At 35.7% G+C, this 25,330-nt stretch overlaps 1 protein-coding gene across 1 annotated transcript in view; it reads right to left on the bottom strand.

The window, feature by feature from the left end:
• The window catches only part of CCDC172 (coiled-coil domain containing 172), a 58,506-nt gene that overhangs the window by 16,568 nt on the left and 16,608 nt on the right, over nucleotides 1-25,330 (bottom strand). Inside the window, exons 3-5 of the mRNA XM_019459551.2 lie at nucleotides 18,061-18,177; nucleotides 16,729-16,894; nucleotides 294-395 (exon numbers count right to left, since the gene is read on the bottom strand). Coding sequence (XP_019315096.2) covers nucleotides 294-395; nucleotides 16,729-16,894; nucleotides 18,061-18,177 — 385 coding nt within the window. The remainder of the gene's footprint in view (nucleotides 1-293; nucleotides 396-16,728; nucleotides 16,895-18,060; nucleotides 18,178-25,330) is intronic.

The following is a 25,330-nucleotide window of genomic DNA, read 5'->3' as shown; positions in this document are numbered from 1 at the left end:
ATAAGAACAATACTCTAATTTTTGGTGCTTCATATAAAATGTATGTAGTAATGATTTTTATTTTTCTACTTTAACATAGCAACTAAAGGCACAAAAAAGATCTTAACAAAATTTATGACATTAAAAATACCAGATCTAACACTAATCATTTCAGTATTTTACCTATTCTTTTTTTATACCAATAATAATACTATATCCCAATAAATTAGTACAATCTGAAAGAATATTATGACCCTGTTATGTGTATATAACTATATTAATCAGCAGAATAAACTAGCTCATAAAGATAATACCTTTAAGTTTTCTCTGCAGAGTAAATAATTCTTGTATTAATTCATCCTTTTGTTTTTGAAGTTCACTTAACTGGCCACTATCGTGTTCCATTGTCTTCATTTCTAGAAACAAATAGACAAATAAATATCACATTTTAACTATTTAGGCTTTGCCTTAAATATGTCAGCAGGTATTAACATTGTGTGTGCGCGCACACACGTGTGTGTGTGTGTGTGTGTGTGTGTGTGTGTGTGTGTGTGTGTGTGTAGTAATAATAATTTAAGCATCATATGGTCAATTATAGGCCCCAAAAGGCTTCCTCTGGCCATCTAGAAACTGTTTCTAGTAAACTGACCAGGATTCATTAAGCAACAACCAGGTACAAAAGAATTCGTTGGTGGTTGGACCACCAAGAGATAATTCCAAAGAATGTAATATCACTAAGTAAAACAAGATTCCAAATAGGATAGTGAGAAAACTCTACCCTTCATAACTAAAGCATATTTAAAATAGCATTCCCCAGTACTCACTATATGGCTACAAACCTCCATAGTATTGGGAATACTATTTTTTCTACCTAGAATGCCTTTCCTCTCTTTATTCCCACAGTAAATTCCAGTTCATTCTTTAAGATTCACCTAATTTTTCAAAAGGTAAACAATAAATCAGGACACAAAATTTCTAGCACATGACACTAAATTAGTAGCCAACTTCCTTAATGTACTAAGAGCTCATATAAATCAGTAAGAACAAAACTGCAGAAAGATTAACAAAGAATATGAGCAGACTGTTCACAGGACAATAAAAAGAAATATAAGCAGTCAATAAATTCAGAGAAAGAAATTCAACATCATGCAAAAATCAAGGAAATGCTAATTAAACCAACACATAAAATAATATTTTTACCTGTCAGACTGGCAAAGATTAAGGTCAGCAATAATGCCCAGACTGGTAATGGTATAGGATAATAATATAGGAAAACAGGCACTCACTTATAGACTTGGTAGGAAAATTAATTAATTCAGCGCTTTAAGGAGTATAATTTGGCATTGAGTCCCTTAATATTTTCTTCTGATCTAGCGGTTTCTTCAGTAGATTTTGCCACACAAATATAGTCACAGAAGTATAGGGAGATATATACTCAGATAGTGAGAGGCCCTTATTGATGGTCATGTTGGTTGTTTCTTGATTTTTATTTTTATTTTGTTTTGTTTTCTTCTGAAATCACCACCAGTCCCTCTACCTGTGCACTTTCCTATCTTCTCTGGGAACTGAGAAGTGCGCACTGACAATGCGGAGACTGCTTGGGATTCTGTCTCTCTCCTTCTCTCTCTGTCCCTCCTGCACTCTCTGTCTCTCTCTCTCAATCAATCAATAAACGAACAAATGAACAAACAAACCTGAAAAAAAAAGAAGTTGAGTCTAATCCCCTTCACTTGAGTGTGGGCCGACCTCAGTGATCTGTTTTGAATAAACAGAATGAGGTAGAAGTAATGCTACCCAATTCCTGAGTCTAGATCATACGATGATATAGCTTCTCTCTTGAATTTTCAACTCTACTTCTCCATGGGCTTTGATCCATCAGCATTTAATATATTCAAATATCTCCTATCTCAAAAAAACACTTCCCCAGTAAAAACCCTCCATTGACCTCATACCCCTCTGGGTTACTGGACTCTCGGTCTTCTCCAGAGAAACTTCGCTTCAAGGACTTGTGTGCGCTCATGATCGCCATTTCCTCTGCTGCCACTGCTCAACCTATCTTACGACCTGGTTCGTTCATTCCTTTTTCTTTCTTTTTCTTTTTCTTTCTTTCCTTCTTTCCTTCTTTTCTTTCTTTCTTTCTTTCTTTCTTTCTTTCTTTCTTTCTTTCTTTCTTTCTTTTTCTTTCTCCTTCCTTCCTTCCTTCCTTCCTTTCTCTTTCTTTCTTTTTATGAAATTTATTGTCAAACTGGTTTCCATACAACACCCAGTGCTCATCCCGACAGGGTTTCTGCCCTTTCTTACTACCTCCATCTGTTGCTTTCTCTAAAGCTCACCAGGGACCTCCTCTTGCTGCTTCTTAGTCCTTATGGGTGACAGTTTGGCAGCAAGTAATGTGGGTTGATCACTCCCTCAAACACTCCCTCCTGTAGGTGAATTCGTTGTCACACAGTAATGTTTCCTGCCTACCTCTCACATTGTTCTTTGCCGTTTCCTTTTCCTTGCTTTGAAAATCCTGGGTTCTATTATTTTCTTTCAATACATTTTTCCTGGGTGACGCTCAAAGTTAACAGTTCCAGCCAAACCTCTCTCAGCACTTTTGACCTATAGACACAACTTTTCAACATTTACACTTAGATCTGTCACTTGGCTAATCTCTATCGGCCCCAGACTTCAGTCTGGACGTCACTTGCTCGGAGAGATCTTCCTCAACTCCTAGTTCACATTAAGTTCCCTTATTATATGTTCTCACACCATTTTGTACTTCTCCTTTTGAAGCAGTCATTAATTCATAATTATCTCTTTCATAGTGTTGGAGACAGAGCATTAAATAAAACAAAGTCCTGCCATTACAGAGTTTAAAGTCTCATGTAAAAATGTTAAAAAATATTTAGAGGCAGGCTTTGTGAAAGTATAAAGACCAACAGTACCAGGTACCATGGAGGCAAATCTATTAAAATAAATTCATATTTCTGGAAGAAAGGATACAAAATACAGGGCTCCTACAGTATTTGTGGTATCAAGGACTTTTTTCTTCATCATTTTTATAGACGAATAATTTACATAAAGTACATCCATTTACAGCATACAATTCTATGAGTTTTGGCTGTCACAATACACTCATGAAACCACCGCCACAATCAAGAAATTGTATATACACTTCCTATCAATTCCTAAAGCTTCCTCTGCCGCTTTGCAATTTATTCATTCTCACCCAGGCAACCACTGGTTGACTTGTCACATGCCTGCTTGTTGTCACACACAGTTTGCATTGTACGTAGTGTGTGTTCTTCCGTATCTAGCTTCTTTCACTAACAATATCATTTTGAGATGCGTCCATGATGTCTATGAGCAGATTTGTTATTTTTTACATCACTGGGTATTCCTATGGCATGGATATACCAATTTTGTTTATCCATTTACCTCCTAATGGACATTTAAGTTATGTTAAGTTTTTGGCTATTGTGAATAAAGTTACTAAAAACTTAGTGTGGACATGTTTCAATTCGTTGGTGTATCTAGTTGTAGGATGACTGGGTCATACAGTAAATGTATGCTTAATGTTTTAAGAAACTGCAAAATAATTTTTCAAAGTGTGTACCATTTATTTCACATTCCCATCACTACTATACGAATTCCAGATGCTCCACATTCTTGCCAACACTTGATATGACCGGTCTTTTTAATTTTAATTAAATGAATGTACAGTGATATTGCATTGTGGTTTAAATTTGTATTTTCCTGAAGACTAAAGATATTGAATATCTTTCCATATGTCATTGGTCATCAGTGTATGCCCTTTTGTGAAGTTCAAATCTCTTCCCTCTTTCATAATCAGTTCTGTTACCTTATTAACTTGTACGGGTTCATTATATTCTAGATAACAGTACAATGGCAGATATACGTATTGCAAATATTTTATCCAAGCCTGTGGTTTGTCTTTTGATTTTCTTAATAGTGTTTTTTCAAATTTAAATCCAATGTAATTGTTTTTTCTTTTATGGTTCACGTTTCTGTGTCTCATCTCATTGCCTATCCCAAGATGGCAAAGATTTCCTATTATGTTTTCTTCTAGAAGTTTCATAATTTTAGCTTTCATCTTTAGGTGTATGCTCATTCTGAGTTAATTTAATATGGCATGAAGATTTAAGAATAATTGTTTCACAACGGATGTCCAATAGTCTCAGCACCATTTACTGAAAAGACTGTCCTCTCTCCCTGGAATTGCCATGCTACCTTTGTTGAAAATCAATTGACCCTATATGCAGAAGGCTATTTCTGGACTCCTTCATTCCAGTGGTACATATGTGCCTATTTTTAAGCCAATGACACATTATCTTGATTACTATACCTTTTTAGCAAAATTTGAAATCAGGGAGTATAGATCCCTAAATTTTGTTCTTTTAAAAAATTGTTTTGGCTACCCTAAGTAATTTGCATTTCCATATAAATATTAGAATCAGCATTCAAGGCATAATAAAATTTGATGGGATTTTTACTGAGATTCTCTTGAACCTATGATCAACTTGAAGAGAACTGTTCTATTAACAAAATTGAGTTTTCTAATCCATGAACATGATAGATGTATTTATTTAGGTCTTCCTTAATTTCTATCAGCAGTGCTCTGTGGTTTACAGTGTAGAAATCCCTGATGTCTTTTGTTAAATTTGTTTCTATTTTGTTTTTTTGATTGTTTAAATGGTATTTTTATTCCACTTTTCAATTGTTTGCTGTTAGTATATAAAAATTCAAGTGATTTTAAAACATATACCTTGTAGTCTATAACCTTATTATATTAACTTACTAATTTTGGTAATTATTTTGTAAATTCCTTATAATTTTCTATATAATCATGTAACCTTACATAGAGGCAATTTTATTTTTATACTTTCTGATCTTTATACCTTTCCTTCTTCTTGCCTCATTGAAATGGTTAAAATTATTAGGACATCCAGGGCCATATTGAATAGAAGTGATAAGAATGGGCATCCTCACTTTATTCTCAATCTTTGTGGAAAAGTATTTAATATGTCACCATTATGTATAATATTGGTGTTCAATATTTCATCATTAAGTGTAATAGTAGCTGTAGGCTTTTCATACAGGTTCTTTATTAGGTTGAGAAAGTTCCCTTCTATTCCTGGTTTTCTTAGAGTTATATAGGACTGTAATGATCCATTTACCAGTCCCCCTTTCCAGTCCTTTGTTATAGCTGTCACATATGCAAGTGACACACATGTATACAAATCGTCTCTACATACATTAAAAATTCCACAAGATGATATATTATTTGCTTTAAGCAATCATATGTATTTTTTAAAATCAAGAGAAAAAATAGGTATTTATATTTATCTTTATATTTGCAATTTCTGATTATTTTAATTCATTATGATCTGAGTTTCTCTCTAGTGTCATTTTTGCTTCTACTTAGAGGACTTCCTTTAGCATATCTTGTTGAATCATGATGGCATTGGATTCCCTTAATTTTTATTTATCTGAAAATGTCTTTATTGTAACTTCACTTTTGAAGGATATTTTCACTGGATAGAGAAAATTTTCTTCAATATTTTCAAGATGTTATTCCACCGTCTGCTTGACTTCATCATTTCTACTGACAGGTACATAGTCATTAGATTTATTGTTCTCTGTTTTCAAGATTTTCTCTTTATCTTTGGCTTTTCAACTGTTTGACTATTATTATGTGACTAGGCCTGGATTTCTTTGAATTTATCCAGTTTGGGTTTGCTAATTTCTCGAATATGTAAATTACTGTCTGTTAGAAAATTTAAGAAATTTTCTGCCATGATTTCTTCAAATATATTTTCTGCTAATTCTCTCTCTTCTCCTTCAGAGACTCCAATTACATGAATGTTAGACCTTTTAAAACTGTCCCACAAGTCCCTAAGTTTCTATTTTTTTTGTTTCATTTTAATTTTTCTTTGCTTTTCCAGATGGGACAATTTCTATCAATCTATCTTCATGTTCACTGGCTCTTCTATAAGCTCCATTCTGCTATTAAGCTCATTTAGAGACAATTTTTTAGGTAATATTATCCTCATTTTATCATTTTTATTTTCTATTTTTATTTTTTAAATTAATTTATTGAAATTCAAGTTAGCTAACATGCCATGTAGTATTGGTTTCAGGGGTAGAACCTGTGATTCATCATTTACATTTAATACCCAGTGCTCATCCCAACAAGTGCCCTCCTTCATGCCCATCACCCATTTAGCTCATCCACCCACCCACCTCCCTCCAGCAACCCTCAGTTTGTTCTGTGTATTTAAGACTCTGGTATGGTTTGCCTCCCTCTTTCTTTTTTTTTTTTTTTTTTTTTTCAAGTTTATTTATTTATCCTGAGGGGGGAGGGGCAGAGACAGAAAGGGAGAGAGAGAGAATCCTAGGCAGGCTTTGCACTGCCAGCACAGAGCCCAGCACAGGGCTCGAATCATGAACCCTGAGATCATGAACTGAGCCAAAATCAAGAGTCAGATGCTTAACCAACTGAGTCTCCCAGGCATGCCCTTCCTCACTATTTTTATCTTATTTTTCTTTTCTCTCTCCTATGTTCACCTGTTTTGTTTCTTAAATTCCACATATGAGTGCAATCATATGATGTTTGTCTTTCTCTGACTTAATTTCACTTAGCATAATTCGTTCTAGTTCCATCCATGCTGTTGAAAATGGCAAGATTTCATTTTTTTTATATATGAGTAATATTCCATTGTACATATATACCATGTCTTCTTTATTGATTCATCAGTCAATGTATATTTGGGCTCTTCACATAATTTGGCTATTGTTGATACTGCTGCTATAAATATTGGGGTGCATGTGCCCTTTCGAATCAGCACTTTTGTATCCATTGTATACCTCGTAGTGCAATTGCTGTGTCATAGGGTACTTCTATTTTTAACTTTTTGAGGAACATTCATAATGTTTTCCAGAGTGGCTGCACCACTTTGCATTCCCACCAACAGTGCAAAAATGTTCCCCTTTCTCTGCATCCTCGCCAACGTCTGTTGTTTCCTGGGTTCCTGATTTGAGCCATTCTGACAGGTGTGAGGTGGTATCTCATTGTGATTTTGATTTGTATTTCCCTGATGATGAGTGATGTTGAGCCCCTTTTCATGAGTCTGTTAGCTATCTGGATGTCTTCTTTGGGAAAGTGTCTATTCATGTCGTCTGTCTATTTCTTTACTGGATTATTTGTTCTTTGGGTGTTGAGTTTGATACGTTCTTTATAGATTTTGGATACTAACCCTTTACCCAATATGTCATTTGCAAATATCTCCTCCCATTTTGTCAGTTGCATGTTAGTTTTGTTGATTGTTTTCTTCACTGTGCATAAGCTTTTAATCTTGAGGAGGTCCCAATAGCTCAGTTTTGCTTCTTGAGACATGACTAGTAAGAAGTTACTGTGCCAAGGTCAGAGAGGTTGCTACCTGTTTTCTCCTGCATGATTTTGATGATTTCCTGTCTTACAGTTAGGTCTTTTATCCATTTTTAATTTATTTTTGTGTATGGTGTAAAACAGTTGTCTAGTTTCATTCTTCTGCATGTCACTGTCCAGTTTTCCCAGCACAATTCGCTGAAGAGACCATCTTTTTTCCATTGGCTATCTTTCCTGCTTTGTCAAAGATTAGTTGGGTCTTTTTATGGGTCTATTTCTGGGTTCTATCTTCTGTTCTATTGATTTATTTGTCTGTTCTTGTGCCAGTACCCTACTATCTTGATGATTACAGCTTTGTAATACAGCTTGACGTCTGGAATTGTGATGCGTCCAGCTTTGGTTTTCTTTTTCAACAATACTCTGACTATTCAGGTCTTTTCTGGTTCCATACAAATTTTAGAATTGTTTGTTCTAGTTCTGTGAAGAATTCTGGTGTTATTTTGATAGGGATTGCACTGAATGTATAGATTACTTTGGGTAGTATAGACATTTTAACAATACTTGTTCTTCCAATCCATGAGTGTGTAATGTTTTTCTACTTCTTTGTGTCTTCTTCAATTTCTTTCATAAGCTTTCTATAGTTTTCAGCATACAAATCTTTTACCTCTTTGATTAGGTTTATTCCTAGTTATCTTATGGTTTTAGTGTAATTGTAAATGGGATCGATTCCTTAATTTCTGTTTCTGCTGCTTCATTATTGGTGTATAGAAATGCAACCAATTTCTGTCCATTAATTTTGTATCCTGAGACTTTGGTGAATTCATGTATCAGTTCTAGCAGTTTTTTGGTGGAGTCTTTTGGGTTTCCCATGTAGAGTATCATGTCATCTGCAAAAAGTGAAAGTTTGACTTCTTCTTTGCCAATTTATATGTCTTTTATTTCTTTTTGTGGTCTGACTGCTGAGGCTAGGACTGCCAGTACTATGTTGAAAAAGACTGGTGAGAGTGGACATCCTTGTTGTGTTCCTGACCTTAGGGGGAAAGCTCTCAGTCTTCTCCACTGAGGATGATATTAGCTGTGGGTCTTTCATATATGGCCTTTATGATGTGGATACATGTTTCTTCTATCCTTTCTTGAAGTTTTTTATCAAGAAAGGATGCTGTATTTTGTCAAATGTTTTTTTCTGCATCTATCGAGAGGTTCCCATGGTTCTTCTCCTTTCTTATTAACGTAGTACATCATGTTGATTGATTTGTGAATATTGAATGAGCTCTGCAGCCCAGGAATGAATCCCACTTGATTACGGTGAATAATTCTTTTAATGCACTGTGGAATTTGATTTGCTGGTATCTTGTTGAGAATTTTTTCATACAGATTCATCAGGGATATTGGCCTGTAATTCTCTTTTTAGTGGAGTCTTTATCTAGTTTTGGAATCGAGGAAAAGCTGGCTTCATAGAATCAGTTTGAAAACTTTCTTTCCATTTTTTTTTTTTTTTTTGGAACACTTTGAGAAAAATAGGTATTAACTCTTCTTTAAATGTCCGGTAAAATTCCCCTGGGAAGCCATCTGGCCCAGGACTCTTGTTTGTTGGCAGATCTTTAAATTTTGATTGAATTTCTTTGTTGGGTATGGGTCTGTTCAAATTTTCCATTTCTTCCTGTTTGTTTTAGTAGTTTGTATGTTTCTAGGAATGTGTCCATTTCTTCCAGATTGCCCAGTTTGTTTGCATATAATTTTTCACAGTATTCTCTTAAAATTGTGTTTCTGTGGTGTTGGTTGTGATCTCTCCTCTTTCAGTCATGATTTTATCTATTTAGGTCCTTGCTTTTTGATAAGTCTGGCTAGGGGTTTATCAATTTTGTTTAGTTTTCAAAGAACCAGCTCATAGTTTCATGACCTGTTTTGCTAGTTGTTTTTGTTTGTTTGTTTCTATCATTTATTTCTGCTCTAATCTTTATTATTCCCCCCCCCCCCTTTTTTTTTTTTTTTTTTTTTTTTTTTTTTTGCTGTCTTTAGGCTTTATTTGCTGTTCCTTTCTGAGCTCCTGTAGGTGTAAGGTTAGATTGTGTATTTGGGACATTTCTTGCTTCTTGAGATAGGCCTGAATTGCAATATACTTTCCTCTGAGGACTGTCTTTGCTGCATCCCAAAGTGTTTAAACTGTCATTTTTCATTTTCATTTGCTTCCAGGTATTTTTTTTTAATTTCTTTAATTTCCTGGTTAACACCTTCATTCTTTAGTAGGATGTTCTTTAACCTCTGTGTATTTGAGGGCTTTCTAAATTATTTCTTGTGGTTGATTTCAAGTTTCATAGTGTTGTGATCTGAAAATATGCATAGTGTGATCTCAATCTTTTTGTATCTGTTGAGGGCTGATTTGTGATCCAGTATGTGATCTATTTTGGAGAATGTTCCATGGGCACTCAAGAAGAATGTGTATTCTGCTGCTTTAGGATGAAATGGTTTGAATACCTGTTAAGTCAATCTGGTCTGGTGTGTCATTCAAAGTCATTGTTTTGCTTGGATGATCGGTCCATTGTTGTAAATGGGACACTAAAGTCTCCTACTATTATGGTATTATTATCAATGCCCTTATGTTTGTTGTTAACTGATTTATGTATTTGGGTTCTCTAAGTTGGAGGCATAAATACTTAAAATTGTGAGATCTTCTTGATGGATAGATGCCTTAATTATATAATGCCCCTCTTCATCTCTTGTTACAGTCTTTGTTTTAATATATAGTTGACTGGTAGATGTTTTTCCATCCCTTCACTTTCCATCTGCACATGTCTTTAGGTCTAAAATGAATCTCTTGTAGGCAGCATATAGATGGATCTTATTTATTGTTTGTTTTTGTTTTTTTACATTCTGATATCCTATGTCTTTTCACTGCAGCATTTAGTCTATTTATATTCAGAGTGATAATGAAAGATAAGAATTTAGTGCCACTGTGTTACCTGTAGAGTTGGTGTTTCTGGTGATGTTCTCTGGTCCTTTGAAGTATCTGTTGCTTTGGTCTTCTTTTTTTTCTCCACTCAAAGAGTCCCCCCAAAATTTCTTGTAGGGCTGGTTTAGTGGTCATGAACTCCTTTAGTTTTTGTTTGTTTGGGAAACTCTTTACCTCTCCTTCTATTCTGACAGCCTTGCTGAATTAAGAATTCTTGGCTGCGTATTTTCCTAATTTAGCACATTTAATGTTTCCTGCCACTCCCTTCTGGCCTGACAAGTTTCAGTGGTCTGCTAACCTTATGGGTCTACCCTTGTAGGTTAAGGACCTTTTGTCCTTAGCTGCTTTCAGACTTCTCTCTTTATCTTTGTATTTTGAAAGTTTCACTATGATATATCATGGTATTGACTTGTTTTTGTTGGTTTTGGGGGTAGTTCTCTGTGCCTCTTGGACCTGAATACCTGTTTCCTCCCCCAGATTAGGAAAGTTCTCAGCTATAATTTGTTCAAATAAACCTTCTGCCTCCTTTTACCACCATTCCTCTTTTGGGATTCCTATGATATGGATATTGTTTAATTTTATGGAATCACTAAGTTCTCTAAATCACCCCTCATGGTAATAGTTTCCTTTCCCTTTTCTTTTTAGCTCCATTATTTTCCACAATTTTATCTTCTGTATCACTTATTCTCTGCTGTTTCTTCAACCCTCATTGTGACTGTATCCAGTTGGTTTTGCATTTCAATTATAGCATTTCTGATTTCAGCTAATTTTTAGGTCTGTGATCTCTGCAGCAAGGGTTTCTCTGGTGTCTTCTATGTTTTTTTTCAAGCCCACCTAGTAGTTTTGACTATTGTTCTAAATTCTTGTTCAGATATTGCTTATGTCTGTTCTGAGCAAGTCTCTGGCTGTAATTTCTTCTTGACCTTTCTTTTGGGGAGACTTCTTCTGTCTTGTCATTTGGCTATGTTTCTGTCTTCTACATGTTTTAAATGCTTGTTATATTTCCTGAACCTGAGAGTAATGCTATATTCAAAAGGGCTCATACACTTCAGAACCTGGCACTTCAGGAAGTGTTTCTGATGTAAGCTGTGTGCACTCTGCTGCTGTGCTTTGCCTGCTTTTTCCCACTGGCCAGTACTCCACAGAGTTCTTCCTTACTTGCTGTGTGAGGTGTTCGGACCTTTAGGTGAGCTTTGATTTGGTCATTAAAATGTGCTTTAATTTGTTTGGAAAAAAAATAGAAAGAAAACCCTGATCCCCAAAAAAGATAAAAGGAAAGGGAACAACAACAACAAAACGTAAAAACAACAACAACAACAACAACAAACTATAAGGCTGATTCCAAAGAAAAAGAAGGGGGGGGGGGGGGAGTAAGAAAAGAAGAAAAGAAAAAAGAAAGAAAAAAAAGAAGCTTGATCCTAAAAAAAGAAAAGGAAATTTAAAAAACAAACAAGACACATGAACCTGATTCCAAATGAAAAAAAAGAAGAAGAAAGAATAAAAGTAAGTCTGATCCTGTTTCCACCAGAACTGCAGATGCTGTTTTGAAGCATTCGATTTTCAGTATACTTGGTTCACGCAGGGTGCTGGCTGCTCTGGTCTTCTGGAAGAGAAGCCTGCTGCATTGGCTCAGCATCAGTCTTACCTCAGTGAATAAGTAGTTGCCAGGCATAGGGGGATAGGGTTTGGTGTAAGTGGGTCCCACCTCCACTGGGGGCCACTGTGTTGCACTCCGAAGTCCCATCTTGTTGATAATGGGGGGGGGGGGGGATGGCACCACCTCAATCTCTCATCCCTTGGCTGGGGATGTCATACCCCCTACTGTTCAGGCAGCCCTCACAGAATTGTGAGGGCAGTCGACTCACCCTGCACCACAACTCTCCTGCATTTTTTCTTTGGTGTGAGGCTGGGATTCAAAACTCAAGTCTTAAAGTCCCTGGCTCTTCAGACCCAGCCCCCTTCTCTAGAACAGAGTTTCTCCACACTGTGAAGTTCTTTGCCCCTGAAAATCAGGCCCACACCTGTGCAATCTGTGGAATCTATGGTATAGCACTGCTAAAAGCAGCAAAGGTTGTATTCCCTCTGGGTGCACCTCTGTCCCCTACTGTTGAAAGGGCTTTTGCTGGCACCTTCAGGGTCTTTTGTCCTTGGGGAGGCAATATACCCTCTTCCAAAAGTACTCCCGGAAGGGAAAGTTCTCTCTTAATGCACCCCAGAGATCTCTACACCATGCTTTGCAGTCTGGGGCCAGCTCCCTCCCCGCAGGAGCTTGCACCACAGCTCCACTCTGGAGAAAGGCACTTCCAAAGCCTCAGATTTTGAGCTCTGAAGACCGTTTGCAAAAAGAGCCCTGCAACACTCAGTACTTCTCACTCCCCAGTCTGTTGTCCACAGAGGTTTTCCTCTTGTGCAAACTGATGCCGCACTGTCTTAACCCCTCTTAGTCTCCCTTTTGTCTCTCCATGAAAAGGGTTCAGGACTGCTGTTTTCCTCTCCCCCCAATTCACTTCTATGTACCTCGCAACTACCACACTGTCTCCCTCCAACCTTGGAAATCCTTCTGCCAGTTTGCAGATCGACTTCCTGGGTGTTCTAAGCGATCTGACCTCAACACAGCTGAATTTCAGGGACTAGGAAAGTCCAGGGTCCCCCTACTTCTCCACCATCTTAACTCCTCATTTATCAGTGACGTTTTTATTTCAGATAATGTATTGTGGCATTCTAAAATGTTCTTTTTTTTACATTTTCTATTTCTCCACTGAGATCACCTGTCTTTTCATCTCTTGCAAGTGCATTTTCCTTTATTCATTGAGCATAGCTCAATAATAGCTGCTATAAAATATTTGATAATTCCAATATCTAGATCACTGTGAGTTTGGCATCTCATGGTTTTCTTCTGATACTAGGTCACATTTCACTGATTCTTCAGAGGTCGAGTGATTTTGGATTGCATCCTGAACATTGTGAATATCATATTGTGGAGACTTCTGATTTGTTTTGATAATAGCCATCCTAATAGGCGTGAAGTGGTATCTCATTATGGTTTTGATTTCCATTTCTCTAATGACTAGTCATGTTGAGTATCTTTTCATGTGCGTATTGGCCATATCTTTGGAGAAATGTTTATTCAAGTCCTTTGCCCATTTTTTAATTGAGTTATTTTCCTAGTGTTGAGCTGTAGTTCTTCATATATTCTGGACACTAGGGGCACCTGGCAGACTCAGTTGATACAGCATGTGACTCTTGATCTCGGGGTCAGGAGTTTGAGCCCCACATCGGGTACAGAGACTACTTAAAAATACTCTGGATATTAATCCCTTATCAAAGATAGGATTTGCAAATATTTTCTTCCATAAGAAAACACAACCCATTATTTCTGAGAGTTTTGTTTTTATTCTCTTGATAGTGTCTTCTGATATACAAAAGATCTTTATTTTAATGAAATACAACCTATGTATTTTTTTCTTTTGTTGCCTGTATTTTTGGTATCCAAGAAATCATCTCCAATTCCAATATGACGAAGTGTTTCCTATATGATTTCTTCTCAAAGGTTTATTGTTTTACTTCATAAGCTTAAGACTTTGGTCCATTTTAGCTAATTTTTGTATATTGTGTAAGGGAAGGGCCTAACTTCATCTTTTGCATGTGGTATCTAGTTTTCCCTGTACCATTTCTTGAAAAGACTATCCTTTCCCATTGAATAGTCTCGGCACTCTTATTAAAAGTAAGTTCATCACATACATGAGGGTTTATATTTGAGTTCTCTATTCTATCCTGTTTTTCTATATGTCTGTCCTTATTCTAGTACCACCGTTTTGATTACTGCAGCACTTTAGTAAGTTTTGAAATCAGAAAGCGTGAATCCTTTATTCTTCATTTTTCTTTTTCAAGATAGTTTTGGCTTTTTGGGATTCTTTAGGATTCTATATGAATTTTACAGTGGGTTTTTCTATTCATGAAAATAATGCTGTTGGAATTTTGCTAGGGATTACATTGAATCTATAGATCAGTTTGGGTAATAATGGCATTTAACAATGTTAAGTTTTCCAATCCATGATACGGGATGTCTTTCCATTTACTTAGGACTTCTTTAATTCCTTTGAGCAAAGTTTTATATGGTTTTCAGCGCACAAGTCTTTCACCTCTTTGGTTATATTTCACCTCCTAAGTATTTATTCTTTTGGATTTATTACAAATGGAATTTAAAAAAATTTTCCTTTTTGGATCATTTATTGCTCATACATAGAAATGCAACTTACTTTTGTGTGTTGATTTTGCATACTTCAACTTTGCTGTATTTATTTATTAGCTCTAGCAGGTTTTTTTTGTGGTATCCCTAGTTGTTCTATATATAAGAGCATATCATCTGGGCACAGACAACATTTTACTTCTTGCTTTCCAATTTAGATGCCTTTCATTTCCTTTTCTTGCCTAGTTGCTTCGGCTAAAATTTCCAATATTATGTTGAATAGAACTGGCGATATCCATTACTTCTCACAGAAAGTTAGAGTATGTATCTATTTAACTTTATATTCTACACTAGTAGTTATTGAATAGTACACATCAATATCACCTAAGGGACTTATAAAAAAGTTACGTTCCCTATCCTCTCCCACAAAGATTCTGGTTCAATAGGTCTGGGATGAGATTCAAACATTTAATATTTTTTAAAGCTTCCCAGATGTGTGCCTCTGTCCTATATTCTCTACCCAAAGTAATTCATCTCTGAGAACCTTATTTCCTTCATCTATAAAATGAGATTAAAAAGTATAATCACCACATTTTCTGAGGGCTTAACTATGTGCGAGGCAGCATTCTATGTGCTTCAGTATTATTTCATTGAATTCTCACAACAATCTTTGTTAAGGTCATTACTACTAACCCCCATCTTTACAGATGGGGAGGCTGAGCCAAAGAAATGTTAAATATGTTGCCCCAAATCACACAATTATTAAATGGTGAAATTAAGATTTAAATTAAATCAACATGACATTAGCATTTATAATCTTTAGGATGATGATGATTGTTATATAGCATAAGCCCAATAAATAGTAATTAAAATAATAGTTGTCAAATGCAAAGAAAATAATAAATTATTCATACTGATAGCTCCAAGTCAATAAAAAAGTTAAATGTGTTTATTATTCTCCACCTACTAAAGCCATCAAAGTAAGAGTACATTTTAGAAAGGCTTCCATTAAAAACTAATTTTCCATTTAATATCATTTATATTTTCATTCTCTATTTCCTCAATTCCCATTGACTCCAATCTATTACTACCAGTCTTCCTCTACTGCTCTACTCCACGATACTGCTCTTGACATCTGACCGTCAGATTAACCTCCTATTTTGATTTCCACTAATTTGAGGAGAACATTTTTTGCTTTTGGTTTCCAAAATATTACTCTCTGCTGGTTCTCCTCTTGCCGTCTTTGACTACTCTGTCTCATTCTTCTTTCTTTTCCTAAATGTTATGTTTTCCCAATTTCTGGTTTTGGTCTTCACTCCTCATCTATGTTCTCTCTACATACTTTCTCTGAATGACGTCACAAACTCCTCTGGATTCAGTCCCAAGCCTAATACTCTAGCTCTGATCTTTTACTAGTTTCACAACCAAATTTTCCCTTGCCACTTGGGCATCTCCCCCTGTATATTTCATAGATATCTCCAGCTAAAAATGCCTGAAACAAAACTCAATCTTTTTGTCCAGAAAAGGCTATCGTTCCAACAGGCTTCTTTCTCTACCTCTGCTCTTCCTCCTGGTACCATATGCTACCCAATCTCTGAAGTTTGAAAACTATGATTCATCCCTGACTTCCTCTATTTCTATTCACATTTATCAGTGATAAAGTCCTGTCATTATTCCTACACATCTCTTTAATTCACACTCTCTTCTCCTTGGCAATGACTTTAGCTCAGAATCTTATCACAGATTGCAATAACCATATAATGTTCCTGAAATGAAATTCTCCCCACTCCACTGTGTAACCTTGTTTCCTAGTTTAAATTGTACTGATGGTAAATGAGGATCACTGCACCAGTCCTATCCCTATTATAGCGTCTATCACATTGTACTATAAATATCTGCTTCCATATTTGATTGTTCCACTTTTTAGTTTTATATCCTGATGACCTAGAACAGTGCCTATCACGCAACAGAGAGTAAATAGATATTTGCTTCTTGAATGAATGACTAAATGCTCTTGTCACACTTACTTCTAAAGAACGTGTGACTGAGCAATAAAAGATACACTTTCATTAGGATAATTAAGAAAAAGGTAAAGGAATAGCTATGAAATAACCCAAATTGCTTGTGAAAAAGTTAAATTTCTAGAAAATCCATTGATTCAAAATAAGTTAGTTTCGTTAGTGGCAGATAGATAAATGAGGTGGTACTTTGTACTCATACCTCTTTTCAAAATGTTTGCCTGGTTTTCTAAGTCAGATATTTCAATCTGGACATTTTCTTTTATCAACAGCTCTCTTTTCTTTGTTACTTCATACTCATTATTGAAGTCTGCAATTTCCTTAATAAATTTTTCCTCCTCTTCTATCACTTTTTTCTTTGTAGCCTCCTAAAAAACAGAAACAAAAGACCAAATATAGATGTTAATTTGTAACAATATTTTCTTTAGTGATTTACAGTGCAGTCATTTGGAATTATTAACAACAAAAATATATAATTGTATATCCTGGTATTATTACAAAATGCTTTACTCCTCTAGCAATACTAATAAAAGAGCTGAAGCTATTACATAATGACAACCAACTATTCCCATGTGGAAGTTTTATCCTTAATGTTTTGGGAGTATTACTGATGTAGAAATTCTACTATTTATCTCTGTATCTGTGTTTGTGTATTAAGCTTAGAGCCGTATGTGCCATTCTGTCACTGCAATGTGAAACTGGGGAAAATAACTAAATGTCCAAACTTGAAAATAAAAATCTATACTCAAAGGAATAACCGCTAAAGAAAAAAGACAAATAAACAAACAAGGAAATCCAAAGAACCCTTTTAAAATATAGGTAAAGAAGGTAAAATTCTATATTTATTTCCAATTCAGTTCTATGAAATAGCTTACATTCTATGAGACATAACATGAAGAAGAAGTAAGAATTTCCAAGAACTCTGGGCAATGCTAGAACCTAAATATTACTGTATTTTTCTATTTTTTCAAAGAAATGTCCACTGATTGTGAACTGCATTGAGAAACTGGCCATATCATATGTAACCACCAAGTCTGTTGATTCTGAAATCAGATAAATATTTTTAGTATTTCTACATATATTTTCTTTTGAAATGTCAATTAACTATAAGTCACATTCCTAAACTGGCCCTGTCATTTAAAACTACTCAGTCTATTGGTTCTGACTTAAGATAAAAAGATAAAAACTATCTTTTCACCAACATCCATAATATGACTAAAGTGTGAACCTCTCTGTCTTTCAGAAGCATTAAAACCAAGGTCTCAAAGCCTGAGCAATTCAAATCAGTTTCACCGTTTTTTAAATGCTTATTATAATTGCAAATAATATCTATATTGCATCCCTGCCAATAGAACTCTTTCAAACTGTATTACTCTACCAACTGGTTTTAAATAGCACTTAATACTTTCCATATCTGAACAGGACTATCTGCCAATATGCGTACAGATAATTTTCTAAAAGTACACCTAAGTATATTTAAATACTTTTCAATACAGTTAGTGAAATAGACATTTCTAAGCGGCTGAAGGCTTACAAAGGTTTGGAGAAGCATATTCCTCTGGTTTGTAATTTCACTACACTGTCTTTCTAAGGCATTTTCATGAATCTTCCAAAGCTGTAAGAGGAAAGTTTTTTCAGAAAATTCCTGAACCTTTAAAATGAAAAAACAGAAATCAGAATGAAACAATTAGTCAGACATTTTACGTGCCTTAGTTAATAGAACAGATCTGTATAGCGTAAGATATTTTCTGTATTAAACTTAAATACAAAATAAAATTCACATTAAACATCGTATTTTATAGGTACTCTCACATATTTTTTATAAGTGTTCTATAATTACAAGTTTTATAATATTTCCCCCCAATTAGACTATAGGCCCCTCAAGGGCAGAGAACGTGTTTTCTTTTTTCTTTCCAATACCTAGCACATTTCTTAGCTTAGGTACCAAGGTTTTTTGACTACACACACTGAAATCTGTTGCAAGACAGCTTGTGTTAAAGAACAAGTTTCTATTCTCATCATTTATAAGGAAGATATGGATGAATTAAACATGTATACAGTATGACTAATAAAATGAGATAAAATCTACAAACCACAGGCAAAAACCTAGTCCCATGACTACAGTTATACTAAAAAAACACAAATCTGCTAAAGCCTTCAAATGCTTTTGTGAAATCATTTTTTTATTTTAGTACCTCATTTGGTTCTAGTTAGCAAAAGACATAATAACATTAATATTAGATATGTAACTATTATTTCATTTGAGCCATAAAGAATAGCATCTCCTGAGACCATGAATATTGAAGTGAAAGTCAGGAAGTTTTAATATATAAAAGCTAAAAATGATGCCAGACTGGAAATAATCTTTCCTCTATATTCAGTACTGGCCTTCATAAGAAAGCATCACTTTTAGTTTGGGGCTGTTCCCATCTCCACAGTGAAAAGAAAAAGGAAATAAATTCAATTTAAATTGCAGAAAGCAAGATTTACGGTAGCCATAAGAATTTCCTGAAGGTGAGAGACAGGGTGTGAAATCTCTGTCCCAGAAGATATTGAATAGTAAAGAGCTTAGGAATAGTCTAGTCCAGAGGCAAAGGGTTGGCCTGAAAGATATTTTGAAATGATATGGCTAAAATGTCCTGGAAATATTGGCATTAAAAAAGTAGCAGAAAAAAAGTAACAGGAATAAAACAGAAAATATGATGTCGCATATATATAATATCACGGCACGTCTGCTCACACCTTCAGTACTTGGTATCGTTCTCATCAGCTCTATCTTAAGAAAGACATCAACCAAAAATGATGAAAGAGATGTAATTTTCATGACCAAAGAAACTCAGAAAAAATTGTTTTAAAACTGGGGGCAGGAAGAATGGGGCAGTTAGTTATTTTACTGTCTAGAAAGACAGAAATTAGAAAACATAAGGCCAGATCTATAAAATCATCTAGAAATTGGTCATAATAGCAAGCAAGAATACGATCATGAATTCTATTACATTTATTTAGAATAAGAAAATACTTCAGAGCCACTTACTATTTATTAGCAAATGAGAATAAAATGAGTTCCAGAAAAGTGAAATTCTTTAATAAAGGTAATATATTAATTATGGGCAAACTCAGGATTGAAAATCCAGATCTTTTTACTTCCTTTCTTCTAAATAATGACTAGAACTATTTCAAAGTAATAGAGATACTTCTGGAACTAAAAGGGACTTCAGTCTCTGACAATAGCAGAAGTTCAAAGTATGGAAGTTTGAGAATGAGAAAAATTATCAGACCCTAATGAAAGAAGATGGCTTGCAGTCTACACCTACCTCCCAGAGTTGCTATTTTGGACAGTAACCATGAATGCCTGAAAAACTGCTAGGACCAAATACTGGGCTGGATAAATTTTGGTTTAAGCCAATAAGGTGTGTCAGGTATTATGCCCTTCAGAATCAAAATTCCTGAATTCGGGTTGTTTCTGCCACTGATCTGTTGTGAAAGACTTATGGTAAAACCCAAAGATGAAGAAAATATTACTTACAAGGTTAAAAAGTTTTTTAAATATGACATAACCAAATTTATTATTCAAGTTCAGAAAAGCCTTATGTTGAGAACTAAGAAATTAATATATTAAAGTGAACTATTAGATAAGTTGGCATTTAATTGTAATATTTTACCACAATCTGAAAAATGAAACCTATGTACCCCAAATGAAAAGTAAACAGCTATTCAAAAGCTTTGTAAGAAAGATGTATCTATACATTTCCTCTTCCCCTAAACTCCCATGGGAATTATCATTTTGAGGTCTTTTCAGCTTCTTTGATATATTTTTTTAAATTATTGGCCTGCTTCTCCTCATCATTCCCCTTTTGTGTCTTACACTCTGTCTTTATCTTGTACTTCCACATTTTCCTCCTTAAATTAACCTTAAAAAGTCCTAGAATCAATAACTACTGAAAAATTACAGTAACACTGATTTTTAAATTTACTAGGGTCTGTGATTAAAACATTTAATACAAAAAGGAATTGGCAGGTAGAGGAAAGAGCCTAATAGAAAAAGAGGCAAAGAGTCTGAGAAAGCTCAAGTCGGTAAGGTTAAAGAGGAGATGCCCACAATATGCTGATTCAAATGGTGAAGACAGCAATAAGTTAAGGTTGCAGAAGCTACACAGGTTTATTAATAATAGAGTTCTTCATACTTTAACGAAACCAAAAGGACAAAGACTTTTGGATCTTCCCAGTTCCTCTTGGCCAAGTATGTTGTTACTCTTAAAAGCTGAAATAGCTTTTCAAGGCCACCTATTTGCAGAATGCATTTCTCATTATTCCTTTTGTTCTTTCTGTTATCACAACCAATCTCTTAAACTATTTTTCACATTCTTGTGTTTGAAAGCCAGACTTACTGAGGTGTAAAATTTAGGTAAATAAATCCAAATATAACCCCATACATATTGCTATGATCACAAGACAAGGTCATTTCACAGAATAAACCATCATCAGAAACATCTCTTTCATTGTAAAAGTGTTGGGTGGAGATCAAAACTTGAAAGATGCTGGAAGAAATGTGAAACTGTGACTTAAAAATAATTTTAACTAAGGTATAACTGACATATTATATTAGTTTTGAATGTACAACAAAATGATTTGATATTTATATACATTGCCAAATGATCATCAGAGAAAGCCTAGTTACCATTTGTCACCAAAGTTATAAAATCTTATTTTTTTTTCTTATGGGGAGAACTTTTTAAGATTTATTCTCTTAGCAACTGTCAAATATGCAATACAATATCACTGAGTATAGTCACCTCGCTGTACATTATGACCCGATGACCTATTTATTTTATAATGGGAAGTTTGTACCTCTTGACCCTCTTCACCCATTTTGCCCACCCCACAAACTCCTCCCAGCTGGTGACTACCAATCTATTCTCTGTATCCCTTAGTTTGTTTTTGCTTTATTTGTTAGTTTGTTTTGTGTTTAGCATATAAGTGAAAGCATATGGTATTTGTCTTTCTTTGTCTGATTTATTTCACTTAGCATAATACTCTTCAAGGTCCATCCATGTTGTTGCAAATGGAAACATTTCATTCTTTCTAATGGCTGAATAGTATTCCATTATAGATATATATTCACTCACACACACAGAGTAAAACCTTGGACTGAGAGTAACTTGTTCTGCAAGTGTTCTGCAAGATGAGCAAACATTTCTAATAAATTTTAACTTGATAAACGAGCCATGTCTTGCAGTATAAGTAATACGTGATGCCAAACGTCACATGATCACAACGGAACCAATGGTTCTTCTCTCTCTCTCTTGCTGCAGAGGAGGAGGAGAAAAAGGCAGAGGAGTATCCTCACTTCAGATGAGATTCGGGATATGTGTAAAATGCGGGAAAGTGCAAAATCTTGTAGAAAAGCACCACCTGAATAAGGCTGTAGCAGTGTGAGCAATGAATCTGTTTCAGGACAATGCAATGTCACATTTCTATGAAATCCTCAAAAGGAGTCAAAAGCAAGTGTCATTGGATAGGCTCCTCGTTAAAGTTGCACAAAAAGAAAAAGATTCCATTGAGCCAACAGATAGCAGGGATTTCATTAGTGATAGTGAAAGTCATCCTATACAACAACCCCCCTCTCTCTTGTCTCCCTCACACCAGCCACGAAGGTTTTCAAAGGTAAGTGCAGATTTATGTTTATTTTTCTTTATGTCTTTTATTTTCTTTATTATTTTGTATTATATTACAGTAATGTGATCATTCTTATATGAATACTGTTGGGTTGTGGAACAAATCATCTGAATTTCCATCAATTCTTATGGGGACATTCACTTTGATATACAAATGCTTTAGATTACAAGTTATGTTTTTGGAATGAAATACATAGATATATATATATATACACACACATTCACACATATATATGCATATATATGTATATATATGCATATACACACACACATATGTGTATATATATGCATATATATATACATACACACATGTGTATATATGCATACACACACACATATACACACACACACACACACACACACACACACACATACACACCACATCTTCTTTATCCATTCATCCACTGATGGACACTAAGGTTGTTTCCCTATCTTGGCTATTGTAAATAGTGCTGCAATGAACACAGGGGTGCCCCTATCTTTTTGAATTAGTGTTCCCATTTTCTTTGGGTAAATGCCCAGAAGTAGAATTGCTGGATCATATGGTAGTTCTATTTTTAATTTTTTGAGGAACCACCATACTGTCTTCCATATAGTTGCACCAGTTTACATGCCTACCAACAGTGCATGAGGGTTCCCTTTTCACCACATCCTTGTCAACACTTGTTATTTCTTGTCTTTTTTATTATAACCATTCTAACAGATATGAGTTGATATCTCATTGTGGTATTTGATATGCATTTCCCTGATAATTAGTAATGTTGAGCATATTTTCATATGCCTGTTGGCCATCTGTATGTCTTCTTTGGAAAAATATTTATTCAGAGCCTCTGTCCATTTAAAAAAAACTTTTTTTAACATTTATTTTTGAGAGACAGAGACAGAGCAGAGTGGGGGAGGGGCAGAGAGAGGGGGGTACACAAAATCTAAAGCAGGCTCCAGGCTCTGAGCTGTCAGCACAGAGCCGTACGCAGTGCTCGAACTCACGGACCATGAGATCATGACCTGGGCCGAAGTCAGACACTTAACCGACTGAGCCACCCAGGAGCCCCTCCTCTGTCCATTTTTTAATCAGATTGTTGTGTGTGTGTGTGTGTGTGTGTGTGTGTGTGCATGTCTACCAGCTTTAGCAAAGCAGCAGGAGACTGCAGAGGTGCGCATGCCCACTGGCATTAGAAGGCCAGTTGGAGACTGCCGTGACTCTGTGCACCCACCAGTGCTAGCAAGGTAGAGGGAGAGTGCAAAAGTGGCTCCCGCCAGCACTGGTGCTAGCAAGGCAGCAAAATGGCACAAGGTAGAGGAAGAGAGCAAAAATGGCGCCCACCTCCGCCTCCATCTCTGGAGAGAGTCCCAACAGGCCCCTGTCCCTCTGGCAGATGCTTTATAATTAGCAACTAAATTTCTCCTTCGCATATCTATAGTCTAGGTTCTTTTCAAACTGCTGTTTTGCACTGGGTTCCGGGGCAAATGATTGTGTGGATGAGCCCTTTAAGAACAGAATCCCAGTTCCCTACAGCCCTTTGGATCTCTTGGATGTAAGCACCATTGGTTTTCAAAGCCAGACGTTTTGCAGATTCATCTCTCCTGCGCAGGTCCCGAGGGTTGGTGTGTCTGACGCTGATGTGCTCCTCAGGGAGAAGCTCGTATTTGTGAGCTTCCTCCTGATCAGGGGTTGCTGTGCCAGGGTGGGGTTTCTGGTGAGACTATGTCTCTGCCTCTCCCACCCTCCCAGTGTGGCCCTGTCTAGTATCCTTTGCTGTGGAGGCATTTTTCAGCTAGTTTTCAGGTCTTTTTCAGAGAGAATTTTTCCGTATGTGGCTGTGGATTTGGTGTGTATGTGGGAAGTGAGTTCAGATATTCCTATATGGCCATCTTGAGCCACCTCCCAAAATAGTTTTGAACATGTCTTATGGGGGCAGGTTTGAATTGAAGCACCACCTTATATCCACGGTAGCTTGAACATCTTACGATAAACACTTAAGATGCTACTGACTCTATCTCCTGAGTTACCCAAGAATATCAAGAGGCCACAACAATAAAAAGGGTAGAAGGTTCCTAGCAGCAGTAATACAAATTTCTCTTTCTCATCTCTCTTCTTCCTCTGACTACAAACGAAGAGAAAAGATTTGCATGCCGCCTTAAAGTTACATTCTAGAATCAAATAGCCAAGCTTTGTGAGAAAATATTGCTGTTTTGGAAATTTTTAATTTATAGCACTGCCAACACTCTGGTTAATTCTGCTTCCCTCAGCAATAAAGGTCTTTCTTTCTTTCCCTGTTTTATTCCTCTTGGGATATTTGATTTTTCAACAGAGCTTATAGTTTTCCCAGTGAGCTGACTTATTTGGTCAACTAGGTCAGTTTTCAGCATAGCCGTGATTTGTGACTCTTCACTATTCTTGCTGCCTGGGTGCCTTAAGGTATTTTTCTACCAGAAGAACTTGAAAACTGAAAATGACTAAGAATTCTAAATTAATGTTTAGGTCCACATAAGCAAGTACAAAGCTACTCTGTTGTGATTGCTATCGCTTAAAATATTCTCAGATTTTAGGAACTGACGTTTTGCTGATTAAATGGTCTGCCCAATAGTGTAATAGGCAACTCTACATAAGAAAACATAGTTAATGTACATTTCACATTTGTAACATCATAGCAATTGGGGGAAAGAATGTGTTATGACTATTACGGCAAAGACATTTTAAATGTTAGAGTACATCAATGAATATTGTATCAACAGCAGATATTAAGGTTTTATAAAAAAATCTATTTTTTATAAATGCATTTCTTAACCACGATGCAGTACTTAAAGAGAAACTCTCCATGACACAGTAATCCTTGTTTCAATGTTAGGAAATATTAGTTCTTACAATGGCTTATAAGGCTTTTCGTGATCTGTGCTCCCTTATTCCCTTTCCAACCTTATCTTCTACCATTCTCCACTTCAGTCGCTCTCTCCAGCCACACTGGCCTCCTTGATATTCCTCTGACATACCAGGCACACTCCTTCCTTACGGCCTTTGTACAGGCTCTTCTCTATGCCTGAAAATCTCTTTCCCCAGATTCCTCCTGGTTCGTTCCTTTACCTCAATCAAGCCTTTGCTCATCTCTCATCTTTTCACTGAAGGTTATT

The sequence above is a fragment of the Panthera pardus genome, unplaced genomic scaffold, assembly GCF_024362965.1.
Source record: "Panthera pardus isolate Hobbes unplaced genomic scaffold, ASM2436296v1 HiC_scaffold_22, whole genome shotgun sequence".
Classification (NCBI taxonomy): domain Eukaryota; kingdom Metazoa; phylum Chordata; class Mammalia; order Carnivora; family Felidae; genus Panthera; species Panthera pardus.
This window is presented reverse-complemented; position numbering and strand designations above follow the sequence as displayed.